The sequence below is a fragment of the Ptychodera flava genome, chromosome 3 (assembly GCF_041260155.1).
Source record: "Ptychodera flava strain L36383 chromosome 3, AS_Pfla_20210202, whole genome shotgun sequence".
Classification (NCBI taxonomy): Eukaryota; Metazoa; Hemichordata; class Enteropneusta; family Ptychoderidae; genus Ptychodera; species Ptychodera flava.
The window spans coordinates 2,829,112-2,843,910 of NC_091930.1; the positions used below are offsets into that span (position 1 = coordinate 2,829,112).

The 14,799-nt window shown below is 37.2% G+C and overlaps 1 protein-coding gene across 1 annotated transcript in view; it reads left to right on the top strand.

Annotated features, from left to right (window-relative positions):
• Positions 1 to 14,799, top strand: part of LOC139130281 (uncharacterized) — a 331,155-nt gene that overhangs the window by 52,299 nt on the left and 264,057 nt on the right. Inside the window, exons 2-3 of the mRNA XM_070696034.1 lie at positions 6,601 to 6,858; positions 13,022 to 13,279. Of these exons, the coding sequence (XP_070552135.1) occupies positions 6,601 to 6,858; positions 13,022 to 13,279 (516 nt within the window). The remainder of the gene's footprint in view (positions 1 to 6,600; positions 6,859 to 13,021; positions 13,280 to 14,799) is intronic.

Genomic DNA, 14,799 nt, shown 5'->3' on the forward strand with positions numbered 1-14,799 from the left:
CCTGAAATAAAGTCTTCAATAGCCGCATCATTACCTGCAAAAACTCTACCCGTTGCAGTGAGCAACGTTGTTCCGAACACCTGTCGCTTGCGATCACATCCTATCACCAAAGTGTCGGACGTAAAAGAAGAGTCGGTGTAAAGTATTTTACACCGTTTATAGGCGGGGGTGGTTGGGGGAAGGGATCCTAATCAAAGCATCGTGTTTCTGGTGTTTGTCTGTAATTACTTTTGCTATTGCTATGATGATAAGACAACAAACGGTGACAATGTATACCTATAAACGGGACGTTCAAAACTCCACTACAATGCACCATGTTGAGCAGAGGTCAAGATCACGGAGTGCAACATACCACAGTCCCTCTACTCATGCCATGGTAGAGGGACTGAGAACACACGAAACAAAAACACGTATTTATCGACGTGTACATTTGTCTTTTTCTCCATAAAGTGAAAAGGTTAAATATGAGTGTCCAAAATACGACAATAAATCAAAGAATCTCTGCGTATGAGCCGCGACCTTACGACCGGTTGTGGATTAAAATATTGGAGAAAAATCAACACTTTACAGCCACGACCCCAAGACCAGTTTCGAAGGAAAAACTTTGAACATATACTTTATTATCTCTCAATGTTTATCCCCACGACCGGCCGTGAAGAAAATCGTTAAAAGAATTTTTTTTCTTCTCACCATGTGCATCGCAAGGACCCAATAATCAGACCGGCCGTAATCGAAAAATCCTCCGTATCACCGTACGACTCGTGGTATCAAAAGAAAAGTTGTCAAATTTTTAATACATTTTATTTTTCCTCGCAATCAATCCAACATCGAGGCATTGTTTATACATATTCTTTTAACACACTGCGGATATTTCATTGTGCAGTAGTTTGCGAGTGTAAGCAGTCGTACGACTGGTCGTGTAGCATGCTCATTAAACTCGTTGGTTCATTTTTGGTATCGTTGACTGAGTGTTTCAGAACCAAAAATGAGTTTCATCCCTCAGTTGCTCTCTTGTTTTGTATCCCCTCCACTTGGTTGTGTGATTACGTCATCTTCGTCCTCAAAGACTCGAGGAGAAGCCAGATTCGTTATTGAGAGAGTTAGCCACTATTGACTGACTCTATAGTGAGCGATCCGGTGTGTGGTGTCATATTGTAATTAACATGACCCAGCATCGACCGGAGTTTCTGGACCCTATGGGTTTTGATTTATGGCATATTTTGAGCGTTGCTAGTACTTGCTATGTTAATAGTAAATGTTTTATCAATCAGTCAACGATTAGTTTGTGTTAGGAATTTAAATCGCTTATCCGAACTTTTCTGTTTTGTTTTGTTTTGTGTCAATTTTTCATGGACTTTGTATAAGATTTAAGGTTGATGTTGGTACGGTGTTTTAAAAGCATGTTGTGAAGGGCTGTTTCGAGAAATACTTTCTCTGTTTTTAGCCATTCCCAGGTTTCATGGTTTGCTGTAAACGGCCTTTTAAATCAGTTTGGTTTGAGGAGAGTATTGGTTTATTTAATTCCAGCTGCAAACTTTGATTAGTTATATGGTAGCTTTCTCAGTTTTTGATTTTCCTTGCTGGACGAGGATTTTTGTATTGCTCAGCAATCTTTTTAAAATTGGTGGATTGTAGTGCAGATTAGATAACAGATTGCATCTTGGTTTTATACGATATGTTGTGGCAGAAAATGAACACAAGCAAAAAAAAATGCAGAATCCTCATTGTTTGAACTGCTATCGTGAAACCTTTTAACTGTTTGAGCGATATGGGCGAGATGTGTTTGAATTAACTCACCGGATTTTTAGGTTTCGGTCTGAATATCGACGGTATGCTTACGCCTTCACATGTTGGTCAAAGTTTCATAAAGAGCTATGATTTTGTAAGAAGGATTTGTTTTAGTTGCTCGTTTTATAGACCATGAGGAGTGTCATTGGAAAACGACTTGAGGGTTCTATACCAGAAGCAAGATGCAGTGAACAAACAGTAATAGGAAATTCAAAACAGTGCGGTCGAGGATTGTCTCCTAGCAGAGAAATTTGAAACAGTGCGGAGAAAACAGTTGAGAGAAATTTCAAACAGCGCGGTTATACATTATACACAGTGCGGAGATAAATTTCACACAGCGCGAAAATTTTTACGCAGCGCAGAGAATTGTCGTTTTCGTCCATGGTAATCGAGCGACATGATGACATTGTAAAAATGAGGCAAAGTGACGGGCAACTCAAGTCGCTCGTTGTACTGCATATATGTCGGTATTTTTTTTCAGATCCCCTTGCTCACTGACAGAAAACACCTGAATACGTCATACGACGTTGGTATGACGCGTTGTGACGTCTCCTTAGCTTCCGTGTTGTCGGGGCATGGTTAGTCACTTTGATAATGGGTTGGTTTATTGTAAACCACATGCTGGCGCAGTCTACTTGAAATAAAATGATAGTCAAATAAAATACAATAGAATCCCATTCACACACGTTAACTGATTGCAGTGAACTCCAATTCACATAATTTATATGGTTATATTGTTTGTTTCAACTCAAAGGTGCCTTCATTTAAATTGCATGCAGTGGACCCATTTCAAAAATGACTCACCCCAACCAAGCCCCCCTAACACAGAATTTTCCCCGACATGAATGCGTTCAGCTCAAAAAGCAAGACGAATGCAGAGTCATTAAATGAGTTGAGCTTCAAAGGTAATCTAGGGAGTCCGATTCAAAAAAGTCGCACCGCAAAACAAATGCATTTCAAGAGAGTTGTATTGAGGTTTTCACGAGTTGCATGCAGGTTCGTGAGTTGCATGCAAGCTCGTGGGTTTCAAGTATGTTGATGAGAGTTGCATGTAGGTTCGTGAGTTGCGTGCAGGTTCGCGAGTTGTATGCAGGTTCGTGTTAGTTGCATGCAGGTTCGTGAGTTGCATCCAGGTTTGTGAGAGTTGCATGTGGGTTGGCTCAAAATGGACCACACGTCGATCATAGCCATTGCATGAAGTAAACCTATTTATTGTAGTGGGCCGTCTAAGGCGGCCTGCCGGTAAAGAGGGTCAATCATGGCCATTGCATGAATTAAACCTAATTGGAGTGGGGCACCAAAGGTGTCTGGCCGTTAAGAGGTTCATAGGCCATTACAGAAAGTCAACTTATTGTAGTGGGCCGCCCAAGGCAGCCCCCGGTAAAGAGGGTCGACCACGGCCATGGCATAAAGTGAACTTTATTGTAGGTATTATATTTTTGAAAATGTGGTGACCCCCCTTTCCTACCTGTGAAAAAAACGATTACCCCCACCCCTTTGCGGATTCCAAATTTACGATTTCCCCCCTAGATTTTGCGGGCCCCCGGCCGTAAAAACTGAACGGTCACTTATGTATCTGAATAACCTTGGCACACCTAAATCAATCAGGAAATACACTACTGTTGATAGACGTGTTAACTATATCGGTAACATTTTCTCCAATACAAGAGACACCAAGCTTCAAAAGCTTTGGAGAAATATTATCAATACCAGATGATTTAAATTCATTCAATAAAGAAAGCTGCTCTCCGACAGAATTAACGGAAATCGCAGGAGTGTGAAAATCGACCATGTCACCACCAGTTTGAGAATTAACCCAATCGCCAACAAGGCTAAAATCAGGTGTTGGACTAAGGCAATGGCGATACTTACTAACAATACCAGTAAAGTTAGTATTAAATGCGTGGAAGTTTATTTCCCTCATACTAAATGTAAGGGCTTTGTGTTCTGGAATTTCGTTGATTGAACGTCAAATAATTGAGGGGAGTCTGGAATTGTCCCTGAAAAGGTCATGATAATGCTGTCGCTTTGCATAGGAAATTGAATAAACAACTCTGTTTCTTAAAAATCTAAAAAGTAACCAATCATTTGGCGATTTTGAGCGGATTGCTGTAACAAGATGATAATCTCTTACATGAATACGAGCAAGAATGTCTGCAGAAAACCACGGTGGTTGTCTGAGTCTTTTTACTCGCTTTTCAACAAAGGAGCTTGCACATTACAGACATGATTGAAACAATTGATCCACTGCTAAAAGAGAACATTGACATCATCTATGACAGAAGCTCGAGGCCATTTGGTAGCCTGTAAAGTATGAAAGAAATCATCAACGGAAAAATTACAAAACTGCCTGCATTTAACAGAAATATGTCATCCTGTGGAAACGTTGTTACCATGGAGACGTCTCACTACACAAACAGGATAGTGATCGGAAATGCAAATTGCATCAACGTGTCAACACACCCTTGCAGTATCTCGAATATTCGACCGTTTTTCGTTCTGGCCTTGTCGCCTCTTCAAGCTCCGTAATCTAAACTCTCCACATAAGTCAAAGGCCAATGACGTTGTGGCTTCAACATCATAGTCATCGTATACCTCAACACACGACTTTACAATAACATCAAATGGCAGTATATCCGTTCTGGTGACCATAAAACAAAGAATTTCATTTTGCGCATTCTGCTGGGTCTTCTGATGTTAAGTATAGAGTTTTGCAAGAATCGAGACCTGGAAGAATAACCGGGTATCGATGCAAAGGGTTATTGCAGTCAACACAGATCAAGATCCCCTTGACACAGGGAAACACCCTGAGTTGTCCGAAATACGAAACACGGAACAGCGTACCATGGTTGCAGAAGTCGTGTATAACTTTCATAGAAATGCTAGCTGTAACGGAGCTTACCTTAGTCGACGAACACAACTCTGGCGCCATTTTGTGTCATTTGTAATTTCAATGGTTTGTATATTTTCAATAATGTTATGTTTCTGAATGGATTTTCAGTCTTTGCTAAGTACGCCTTTTTCAATTTTAGTGAGTTTGTGTATCAATAGGCTTTTTAGTCTTAAAGTATTCTTCCTCATATTGCTCGATGATATCTTTTTTGTTATTGCGACATATTTTTACTTTAGTCATGCTACGGTATTGTTTGAGCTTTATTGTGTATTTTCCTATTTTCTGTTGATTAAATTAGATTTGTGTCACATATGTATTTGGTATTTCCATTATGTTACTGTAGTTCTCTTTTTTTAAATATATGATGGCTTTGAGAGAGGCCAATTGTCGTGAGGCTTTGCTAGGCAAACGCAGTCATTTATGTTAGGAAGACTGTTTGTTAATTATATTAACTTTCGCCTTATTCACTGTCGACTGGATAGCACATATTAGAAGTCCCATGCCACTTCAAGATGAAGTAATTGTTTCATTATACCTCCTACGATAAATGCTTTCAGGCGGACTGGGAAGCTGCCAGATATATTGGATGTTTTGAGGAAACGTCGAAGTATGGAAAATTGTTGACATATCTTATCTTCCGTTTCGTATAGTGTCTTCACTTCTTGTTTACTGTTTTAAATACTAACGGAGAATGGGTTTGGTTCCTTCAGTTTCCCAGTTGATGCTTGTTGCCTCACTTTAAATATCAGATATGGAGTGCTACTTCCTTGTGGTAAACATGATGGTATGTATTGATGTACATCACAGAGCTGTCTTCATTTTTCGGCTGCTTGGGCAGATAGTTGTGCATTGTTTGATTTTGTGGTATACTTTGCTCGTCGTCGGGGAAACTACTGAAGATCGAGTGGTGTGCACAGAGATATTGGTTGCTATCATTATCATTCATGGTGCGGTACACGGATACAAGCTGAAAGGCACAGAAATTTTCGCATTTGCTAGCAACAGTCAAACAAGTCTGCCGTTGTCAACAGCGTTTAAGTAGGAACGAGAGCCTTTTATCTACATGACTAAAGGTACGACACGAAAGGTCTCAAAAACGATTTTGGTAATGTTATCGTCATTATGTATTATGTTGTGCCAGTATTAGTGATTCCGTTACACTAATTGCCATTGAAAACATTATAACAATGTCACCTGAACATATTACACCTAACATTGCATGAGAAACTTATTCATTAGTATCATTCTTAATTCCGCAAGCGATAAAACTCTTCCATTTCAATATTTTTTGCAAAAATTTTACTCCAGTACTTCCGGATTATGCTAAAAACAGAAAACGAACTTTACATTCAGAAGAGCGAGGTTATATACAGAGCAAGGAAATTACAATGTGAAGAGTGCACATGAAAATAGGAATAGAAACCTTGATCGCTTTGATCCACTCACAATGATCCCAGAAAGCATTCCCATCTTCTAAAGGGTCAAAGCGTCGTTGTCGTTGGACATTTCAAAATTTGTGATCATTAAGAAGGGGAGATAAGTTTCCCTAGCTTTGTAACTCGGTGTTATATACTGGTACTGTAAATCAGGAGGTAACGTTCTGACGTCACTGTAATACAATATAAGGAGTCGATAGGTAATCGTTGAACAGTTAACCCGAATGGAGTTCAACCGGCATTCCCGTACTCCCACTAGGACTAGTCTTTATAAACTCTGCCTATTTGCAAACTTTCGACGATCACCATATTAATATCGTTGTGTTACAAGGAAAAACAGTGTTTTGGGCATTTTTTCCTTTTTTCTTCTTGTTGACAGCAATCATTGAAAGAGTGATAAGCGGATAGCAAATTTGTCAAAAATAGATTGGTCCTTTTACAAGCTGATTAATGATTTAATATTTGTATTATCTTGAATTTCAGATACTCAAGACTTCAAGGACAGGATTTCGGAAATAGCAAGAATTATTCCTGAAGAGCATTATGATGTTCTCTGGAATGAACTGCAGATTTCTGACGTTGACGTACAGTTTTTTGAGGAATTCAAGCCTCCCGAAAAGGCACAACACATATTGACGCAATGGATTGAGGACCAGGAGGGTTCTTGTGACTTACTAATAACTGCACTTGATAAAATTGGTCTACCAGCTATTGCCGCCAAAGTGAAAAGTATGGTAATGGGTAAGCTATGTATGGATTTATAAGTCTGTAAATAATTTTGTTGGGCTAAATTCAGTAAAAATGATCAAAATCATGATTATATTATATCATGCTACCATGCGCCATTCTGATCGGACGAGGGTTTATTCCAACGATGATAAAATTATGTTCTGGCAGTGGTAAAACGGGGCCCTGAGCCAGCATTTTCGAAAACTAACCAGTCGGTGCATTTGACCGTACCAATACAAACTTAATCCGAAACAGTTCGCTTTGTTTCAAGGATGGAAGTCCGAGTGTTGATACAAAATAAAAGTATGGGTCTGTAACTCACCTCTCTGTGAAAATATGTTTGGGTCAATAATGAAAGACACATCTGAAGTAGCACATTTGGGTATGATGTACACAAATCATTGCATTAGGTCACACACAAGTAAATTGACACTTCCTCACTGTAACGGTATGTAAGATATTCTCTGCCAAAGTTTGGGCTTTGATGTTCTAACAATGTAGACCAAGAAGTTCAAAATAACAAAAGGGTTACTTCTGGTGACTGCGACGAAAGTTGACATCAAATGCAACAAGCAGTGTCAGCGTCCAGCTCTCGCTTAATAGGGCAGCACACTTTGCAAGATCACAGTTGCTGTCATTCCAAGTTTGGATTATTGAAAACTGCTTGTTTACTGGCCGGTACAATTACGTCGAAATTATCCACCATTCAAAAAACAACGTCTGTAACCTCATTGTCCCAAGACAGAATGTTGCGATGGTCGACGCATCTGTACAAAATGAGAAAATATATTTTTAGAATGCCAAACAGCCAGGACTATTCTTATTTAAATTTTAAAAACAATTTTACTTGTTCTTGTAATTTGAACTCTTGACTAATTTTCTTTGCCTGAAGCAGGTCGCAAGTTAATTTTCGCGTTGCATGTGAATATAATTCAATGTTGATTTACGTAATACGTACGTTATCGTTTTGTTAGGATACTGTGTGCGTCTGCAAGGTAATCCAAACTTATTACCAGATATGAACTGAATATGCTCACGTGTTTTACAACAGGTTCATAATAGTTGTGCGCTTCACAGAACAATGAGATATATGTTATCACTTAATGTAGCAGGTTTTTTCAACATCGCAGAGTTTAATCACTAATTACAAAACTTTATTTAATATGCAAATGAGCTGTTCATTAACTTGACACTGCTCAATGCTTTATGGGACAATTAGATATCCTTCAGATCAACATTTGTCGCACGTTTTATTAGCTCAGTGTGTAAACACGTGGGGTAATGTCATAGCGATGTCTGTCTGTCTGTCCGTGTGTGTGTGTGTGTGTGTGTGTGTGTGTGTGTGTGTGTGTGTGTGTGTGTGTGTGTGTGTCTGTCTGTCTGTCTGTTTGTTTACACGATAACTCAAAAACGCCTGAACGGATTCAAGTCAGATTTGGTACACAGGTACCATATGCTACTTGCAAGAACTGATTAGATTTTGGTTAGTGTGGCTTGCATATTAATGAAGTTATGCAATATCGTTTTTTCCGCACAATGGTTTCCCTATTGAGACGGTAATGACAGTGTAGACATATATCAAGAAATACTGCACAAAATTTCATGAAACTTTTCACAGATGAAAATCTCAGAACATTATGATGATACTGTGAGTGTCATATCAATTATCTTCTCATTTGCATATTTAATGAACTTTTGTTATTAGTGAGATAACTCTGAAATTCCTGCACCAAACTTGATGATACTTGCAACAAATATTGATCTGATATATATCTAATTATACTTAGAAGCATTGGGCAGTGTCAAGTTAATAAATAGCTCATTTGCATATTTTATGAAGTTTTGTAATTAGTCATATAACTCCGATATAACTTCACCAAAGGTAACGAAATCTGCTGCAGGTACTGATCCGACTGATTATCTACTGTAGTGTAAAGCATTGAGTAGTGTGAAATTAATTAAGGGTTCATTTGCATATTTAATGAACTTTGTAATTTGGTGTGTAACTCTGAAATTACGGCACCCAAGTCAGTGAAATTTGGTACAGATATTGCTTTGATAAATATCTAATTGTACTAAGAAGCATTTGGCAGTGTCAAGTTAACAAATAGCTCATTTGCATATTCTATGAAGTTTTGTAAATAGTGTTACAACTCCAAAGTCACTGCACCAAATGTGATGAAATCTGCTGCACATACTGATCCGACAGATATCTAATGGTCGTGAAGAGCATTTCATCGTGTGAAGTTAATTAAGTGTTCATTTGCATATTAATGAACTCTGTAATTAGTGATATTACTCCAAAATTACAGCGTTAAATTAGATTAAACTTGCCACAGATGTTGATGAGACGTGCTACAGATGTTGATCTGAAAAATATCTAATTGTACTGAGAAGCATTGAGCAGTATCAAGTTAATAATTAGCTCATTTGCATATTTTGAAGTTTTATATGAAGTTACATGAAGTTTTATAATTAGTCATATAACTCCGAAATAACTGCATCAAATGTGATGAAAACTGCTGCATATACTGATCCGACAGATATCTGTGTTGTAAAGCATTTAGTATTGTGAAGTTAATTAAGGGTTCATTTGCATATTTAATAAACTTTGTAATTAGGTATATAACTCTGAAATTACGGCACCAAATTTGTGAAACCTGCTACAGATATTGATCTGATAAATATTTAATTGTGCTATGAAACATTGAACAGTGTCAAGTTAATTAAGGGTTTATTTGCATATTTAATGAACTTTCTAATTAGTGACATTACTCTAAAATTCCAGCATTAAATTAAATAAAACGTGCTACAAATGTTGATCTGATGGATATCTAATTGTCCCATGAAGCATTGAGCAGTGTCAAGTTAATTAACAGCTCATTTGCATATTAAATAAAGTTTTGTAATTAGTGAGTAAAACTCTGAGAGTACTGTGCGATGTTGAAACAACCTGCTACATATAGTTATAACATATATCTTATTGTTCTGTGAAGTGTACTTCTATTAATGAACCTCTATTGTAAAACACGTGAGCATATTCAGTTCATATCTGGTTTAATTTAATGCTGTAATTTAGAGTAATGTCACTAATTAGAAAGTTCATTAAATATGCAAATAAACCCTAAATTAATTTGACACTGTTCAATGATTCATAACACAATTAAATATTTATCAAATCAATATCTGTAGCACATTTCACAAAATTCGGTGCCGTAATTTCAGAGTTATATACCTTATTACAAAGTTTATTAAATATGCAAATGAACCCTTTAATTAAATTTACACTACTAAATGCTTTACAATGCAGTTACATATCTGTCGTATAAGTATGTGCAGCAGATTTCATCACAATGGATGCAACTATTTCTGAGTTATATGACTAATTATAAGACTTCATGAAATATGCAAATGAGCTAATTATTAACTTGACACTGCTCAATGCTTCTCAGTACAATTGGATATTTATCAGATCAACTTCTGTAGCAAGTTTAATCAAATTTAATGCTGTAATTTTGGAGTAATATCACTAATTACAGAGTTCATTAATATGCAAATGAACACTTAATTAACTTCACACAATAAAATGCTCTACACCACCATTAGATATCTGTCGGATAAGAGTCTGCAGCAGATTTCATCACATTTGGTGCAGTTATTTGGAGTTATATCACTAATTACAAAACTTCATAAAATATGCAAATGACCTATTTGTTAACTTGACATTGCCAAATGCTTCTCAGTACACTTAGATATTTATCAAAACAATATCTGTACCCAATTTCACTGACTTGGGTGCCGTAATTTCAGAGTTATATACCTAATTACAAAGTTCATTAAATATGCAAATTAACCCTTAATTAATTTCACACTACTAAATGCTTTACACTACAGTAAGATATCAGTCGGATCAGTATCTGCAGCAGATTTCATCCTATTTGTTGAAGTTATATCGGAGTTATATGACTCATTACAAAACTTCATAAAATATGCAAATGAGCTATTTATTAACTTGACACTGCCCAATGCTTCTAAGTATAATTAGATATATATCAGATCAATATTTGCTGCAAGTATCATCAAGTTTGGTTCAGTAATTTCAGAGTTATCTCACTAATAACAAAAGTTCATTTAATATGCAAATGAGAAGATAATTTACATGACAAACACAGTATCATCATAATGTTCTTAGATTTTCACCTGTGAAAAGTTTCATGAAATTTAGGGCTGTTTTTCTTGATATATGTCTACACTGTCATTACCGTCTCCATAGGGAAACCATTGTACCGAAAAAAACGATATTGCATCAGTTCTTGCAACTTGCATATGGTACCTGTGTACCAAATCTGACCTGAATCTGTTCAGGCGTTTTTGAGTTATCGTGTAAACAGACAGACAAACACACACACGGACAGACAGACAGACAGACATCGCTATGACATTAGCCCACGTCTTTACACACGTGAGCTAAAAATGCTCGCTCTCATACGTCCATTTCTGCATTTTTGGCTTAAATTGAAGAAAGCTAGACAACAAAGACACACAAGTTTTTAATATAATGGCAATAACCCTCGTCGCAGTTGGGTATACACTCGATTTTGGTACAATTTGCCAAATGTAGCGCTCGCCTATCGGCTGGTGCTCTATGTCGCGCATTGTGCCAAAATCTCGCGTATGCCCTCCTGTGGCGGGGGTCATTGCTTCATTATATATAATAGATACGATTGGGAAAACTGTGAACCTGGGTCGATTTTTACCATAGTATCAAAATATGCAAGGAGGCTCAGCACACAAATCTTACACATAGTTACTGCTAATTATTTATTGCGCTTTCGAAAAACTCTACAGGATTTCTTTTTACATATAACATTATTAACCTCACTCATTCAGCGTGCACTGCCATTGGTTTAACACGACTCAGGTGACATGTAAAAGAACGTGATGATGCCCTCTGCGAATTTGATGATGCCCTCTGCATTTGATATTACATGGATGACGTCATTTTACTTACTGCGCTTCCTTTCTGCGCAAAACAAATTGTCGTTCGCTTGTTGTACTTTGCAGTTGGCAACTTATGGCTGCAAAACGTCATGCAGAGCTGTCACCGGCACAGTTAGACGATACTTTGATGCACGTAAACGGCAAACGAACGAAAATAGTAACAAAGAATGCAATTTCTGTGTTCAGCGACTATGCAAGCAACAAATTTGGATACGCCACCGAGGAGATCGGCAAACGTTAGCGACATCCCTAGACTCCACACAACATTTTGCGCAGAGGTCCGGACTCAGAAGGCGAACTGTACTCGAAGAAGTCTTTTATGTTTTGTTTCTTTGCATGTTTGCTTGTTCGGTGTAATAAAAATAATAATACATGAGAGCTAGGGCAATATCACGATTTTTGCCTGCCCTCGGGCTGGTGGTCATGATCGAAATACTGATGATGCCCGAGCCGTAGGCATGTTTGCTTGTTCGATCTAATAAAAATAATAACACATGAGAGCGAGGGCAATATCACGATTTATTGCCTGCCCTCGGGCTGGTGGTCGTGATCGAAATACTGATGATGCCCTCGCCTACGGCTCGGGCATCATCAGTATTTCGATCATGACCACCATCCCTTGGACAGGCAATAAATCGTGATATTGCCCTCGCTCTCATGTGTTATTATTTAACTATCAAAAAGAAATTTAATTGATTTTCGTACCCTATGACCCCCGGACAACATATGCAATCAGCAGAATTTATTGTAAAGTTATCAAATAGTGGTTAAAAATTCAGAAAATGGATAAAAGAGAATTGTATATTAATTTAATGAATTTCAAAAAAATAAGGTTAAATGGGTGACTCAAGGCCAAGCGTTTAGATTTTGTGGAGTGTGGGAATAATAAGGGTTTAGCAATAAAACCATCTTTGAACGGCTTTTCAAAGAAAGGTGTCGTGATATTAGATCCCGTACTCCCACTAGGGCTACTATAATCTTTATAAACTCTGCCTATTTGCAAACTTTTGACGGTCACCTTACTGATATCGTTGTGTTACAAGGAAAAACAGCGTTTTGCCATTTTTCTTTTTTTCTTCTTGTTGACAGAATTTATTGTAAGAGTGATAAGCGGATAGCAAATTTGTCAAAAATAGATTGGTCCTTTTACAAGCTGTACTATCTTTAATTTCAGATACACAAGACTTCAAGGACAGGATTTCGGAAATAGCAAGGATTATTCCTGGAGAGCATTATGATGTTCTCTGGAATGAACTGCAGATTTCTGATGATGACGTACAGTTTTTTGAGGAATTCAAGCCTCCCGAAAAGGCACAACACATATTGACGCAATGGATTGAGGACCAGGAGGGTTCTTGTGACTTACTAATAACTGCACTTGATAAAATTGGCCTACCAGCTATTGCCGCCAAAGTAAAAAGAATAGTAATGGGTAAGATATGTATTGATTAAGTCTGTAAATAATCTTGTTATACTAAATCAAGTAAATGATCAAAAATAGATAAAAAATATATTTACCTATCATAGATATGATTGAGGAAAATGTGAACTAGTTCGCTTTTATCAAAGTATCAATATATGCAAGGTGGCTCAGCACACAAACCTAACACACAGTTACTTCTAATCATAAATTGCGCTCATAAAGCAATTCTACAGGATTCATTTTTATATATAACACTATGAAAATGAATTTCAATTGATTTCACTACTTATGACCTCAACATATGCAAACAGCAATTTATTGTAAAATTATCAAGTATTGGTTAAAAATTTAGAAAAGGTGTCGTGATATTAGATACACAGCGCTGGTGTTGAAAATAGAAACAAACCTATAATCTCTAATCGACCTTAAAAAGAGATGGTGTTTGACTATTACTTGAGCTGTATAAGCGCGGGTTACGCGTGTATTTTTCTTAAACCCGGGATGCAAAATTAGTCGCTCTGTAAATACTCTTTCTCAGCGATCTAAGCGATCTCAGATTTACATGTCAATCAATGACGTGTAAATTAATTCGGGTCAAGTGCCCTCATCGGTATTGAATGCGGCCAGTGAATAATCGCAAGCTCGCAATGTCATCGATCGCTTACATTTCAGTTTTGATTGGTAAGACGTTGTGAATAATTGACTGACTTTATGTGTTAATTATTGATCCACTGAAGTTTGTTTTTCAAGTAGGGTGTCTATAATGTCTACGATTGAGTCTTTTTGTGTTTGTCTATGCTCATTTGCATCGGAGTTCAAGATATTGTAGCTTTTTTGAAGCCTGGCATTTACAAGTGTATCGCTTATATTTCTGTCCTTATGTATGTGATTATTGGTTGCTTTTAGGACATTATTTCTTTTTCAAGTTCACGTCTGTTTTCTGAAAGGGTTTGTTTGATCCTTGTTTGATTTTGTTTTGAAGAATGTATTTTGTTATGGTTACTAGATTGTTTTGTTCAGGTTGTCTTCTGTTTCTTGGGAATTAGTTCTATTTTATTTTTTATATTGTTGGTCTTGCAATTTTTCACTAAAGTGTGTGACTTTGTGTGAAAAATCTCCCTCGTTGTTGCATGTTCTAATGTATCGTAATGTTTCGTCTCTGACAAGAACCTTGAATGTTGCTGTGGGGTGACGTGTGTTTCTCTGTAAAAACTGAAAAAATAATGAATCTCAACCATACCAGTCCGTTATCCATAAAAGTAGGTCAATATTTTTAATACACTAGTTCTATACATAGGCAAAAAATAGCACAGAACAACAGACAGTAAAGCATTGGTACACACAACTAAGTCAAATTCATGAAAGAAAGACATATGGACCTCTGGCCAAAAGACCAAGAAGTGATGTCAGGTGTTTCGAAAATAGTAAACGCATCCTGCCCCACATGTGATACCCGCTATATATTAATCTGTAAGTCAATGTATTTGTTGGTTTTGTGTTTTCTGATATCGTGTATGTCATTTTTAGTG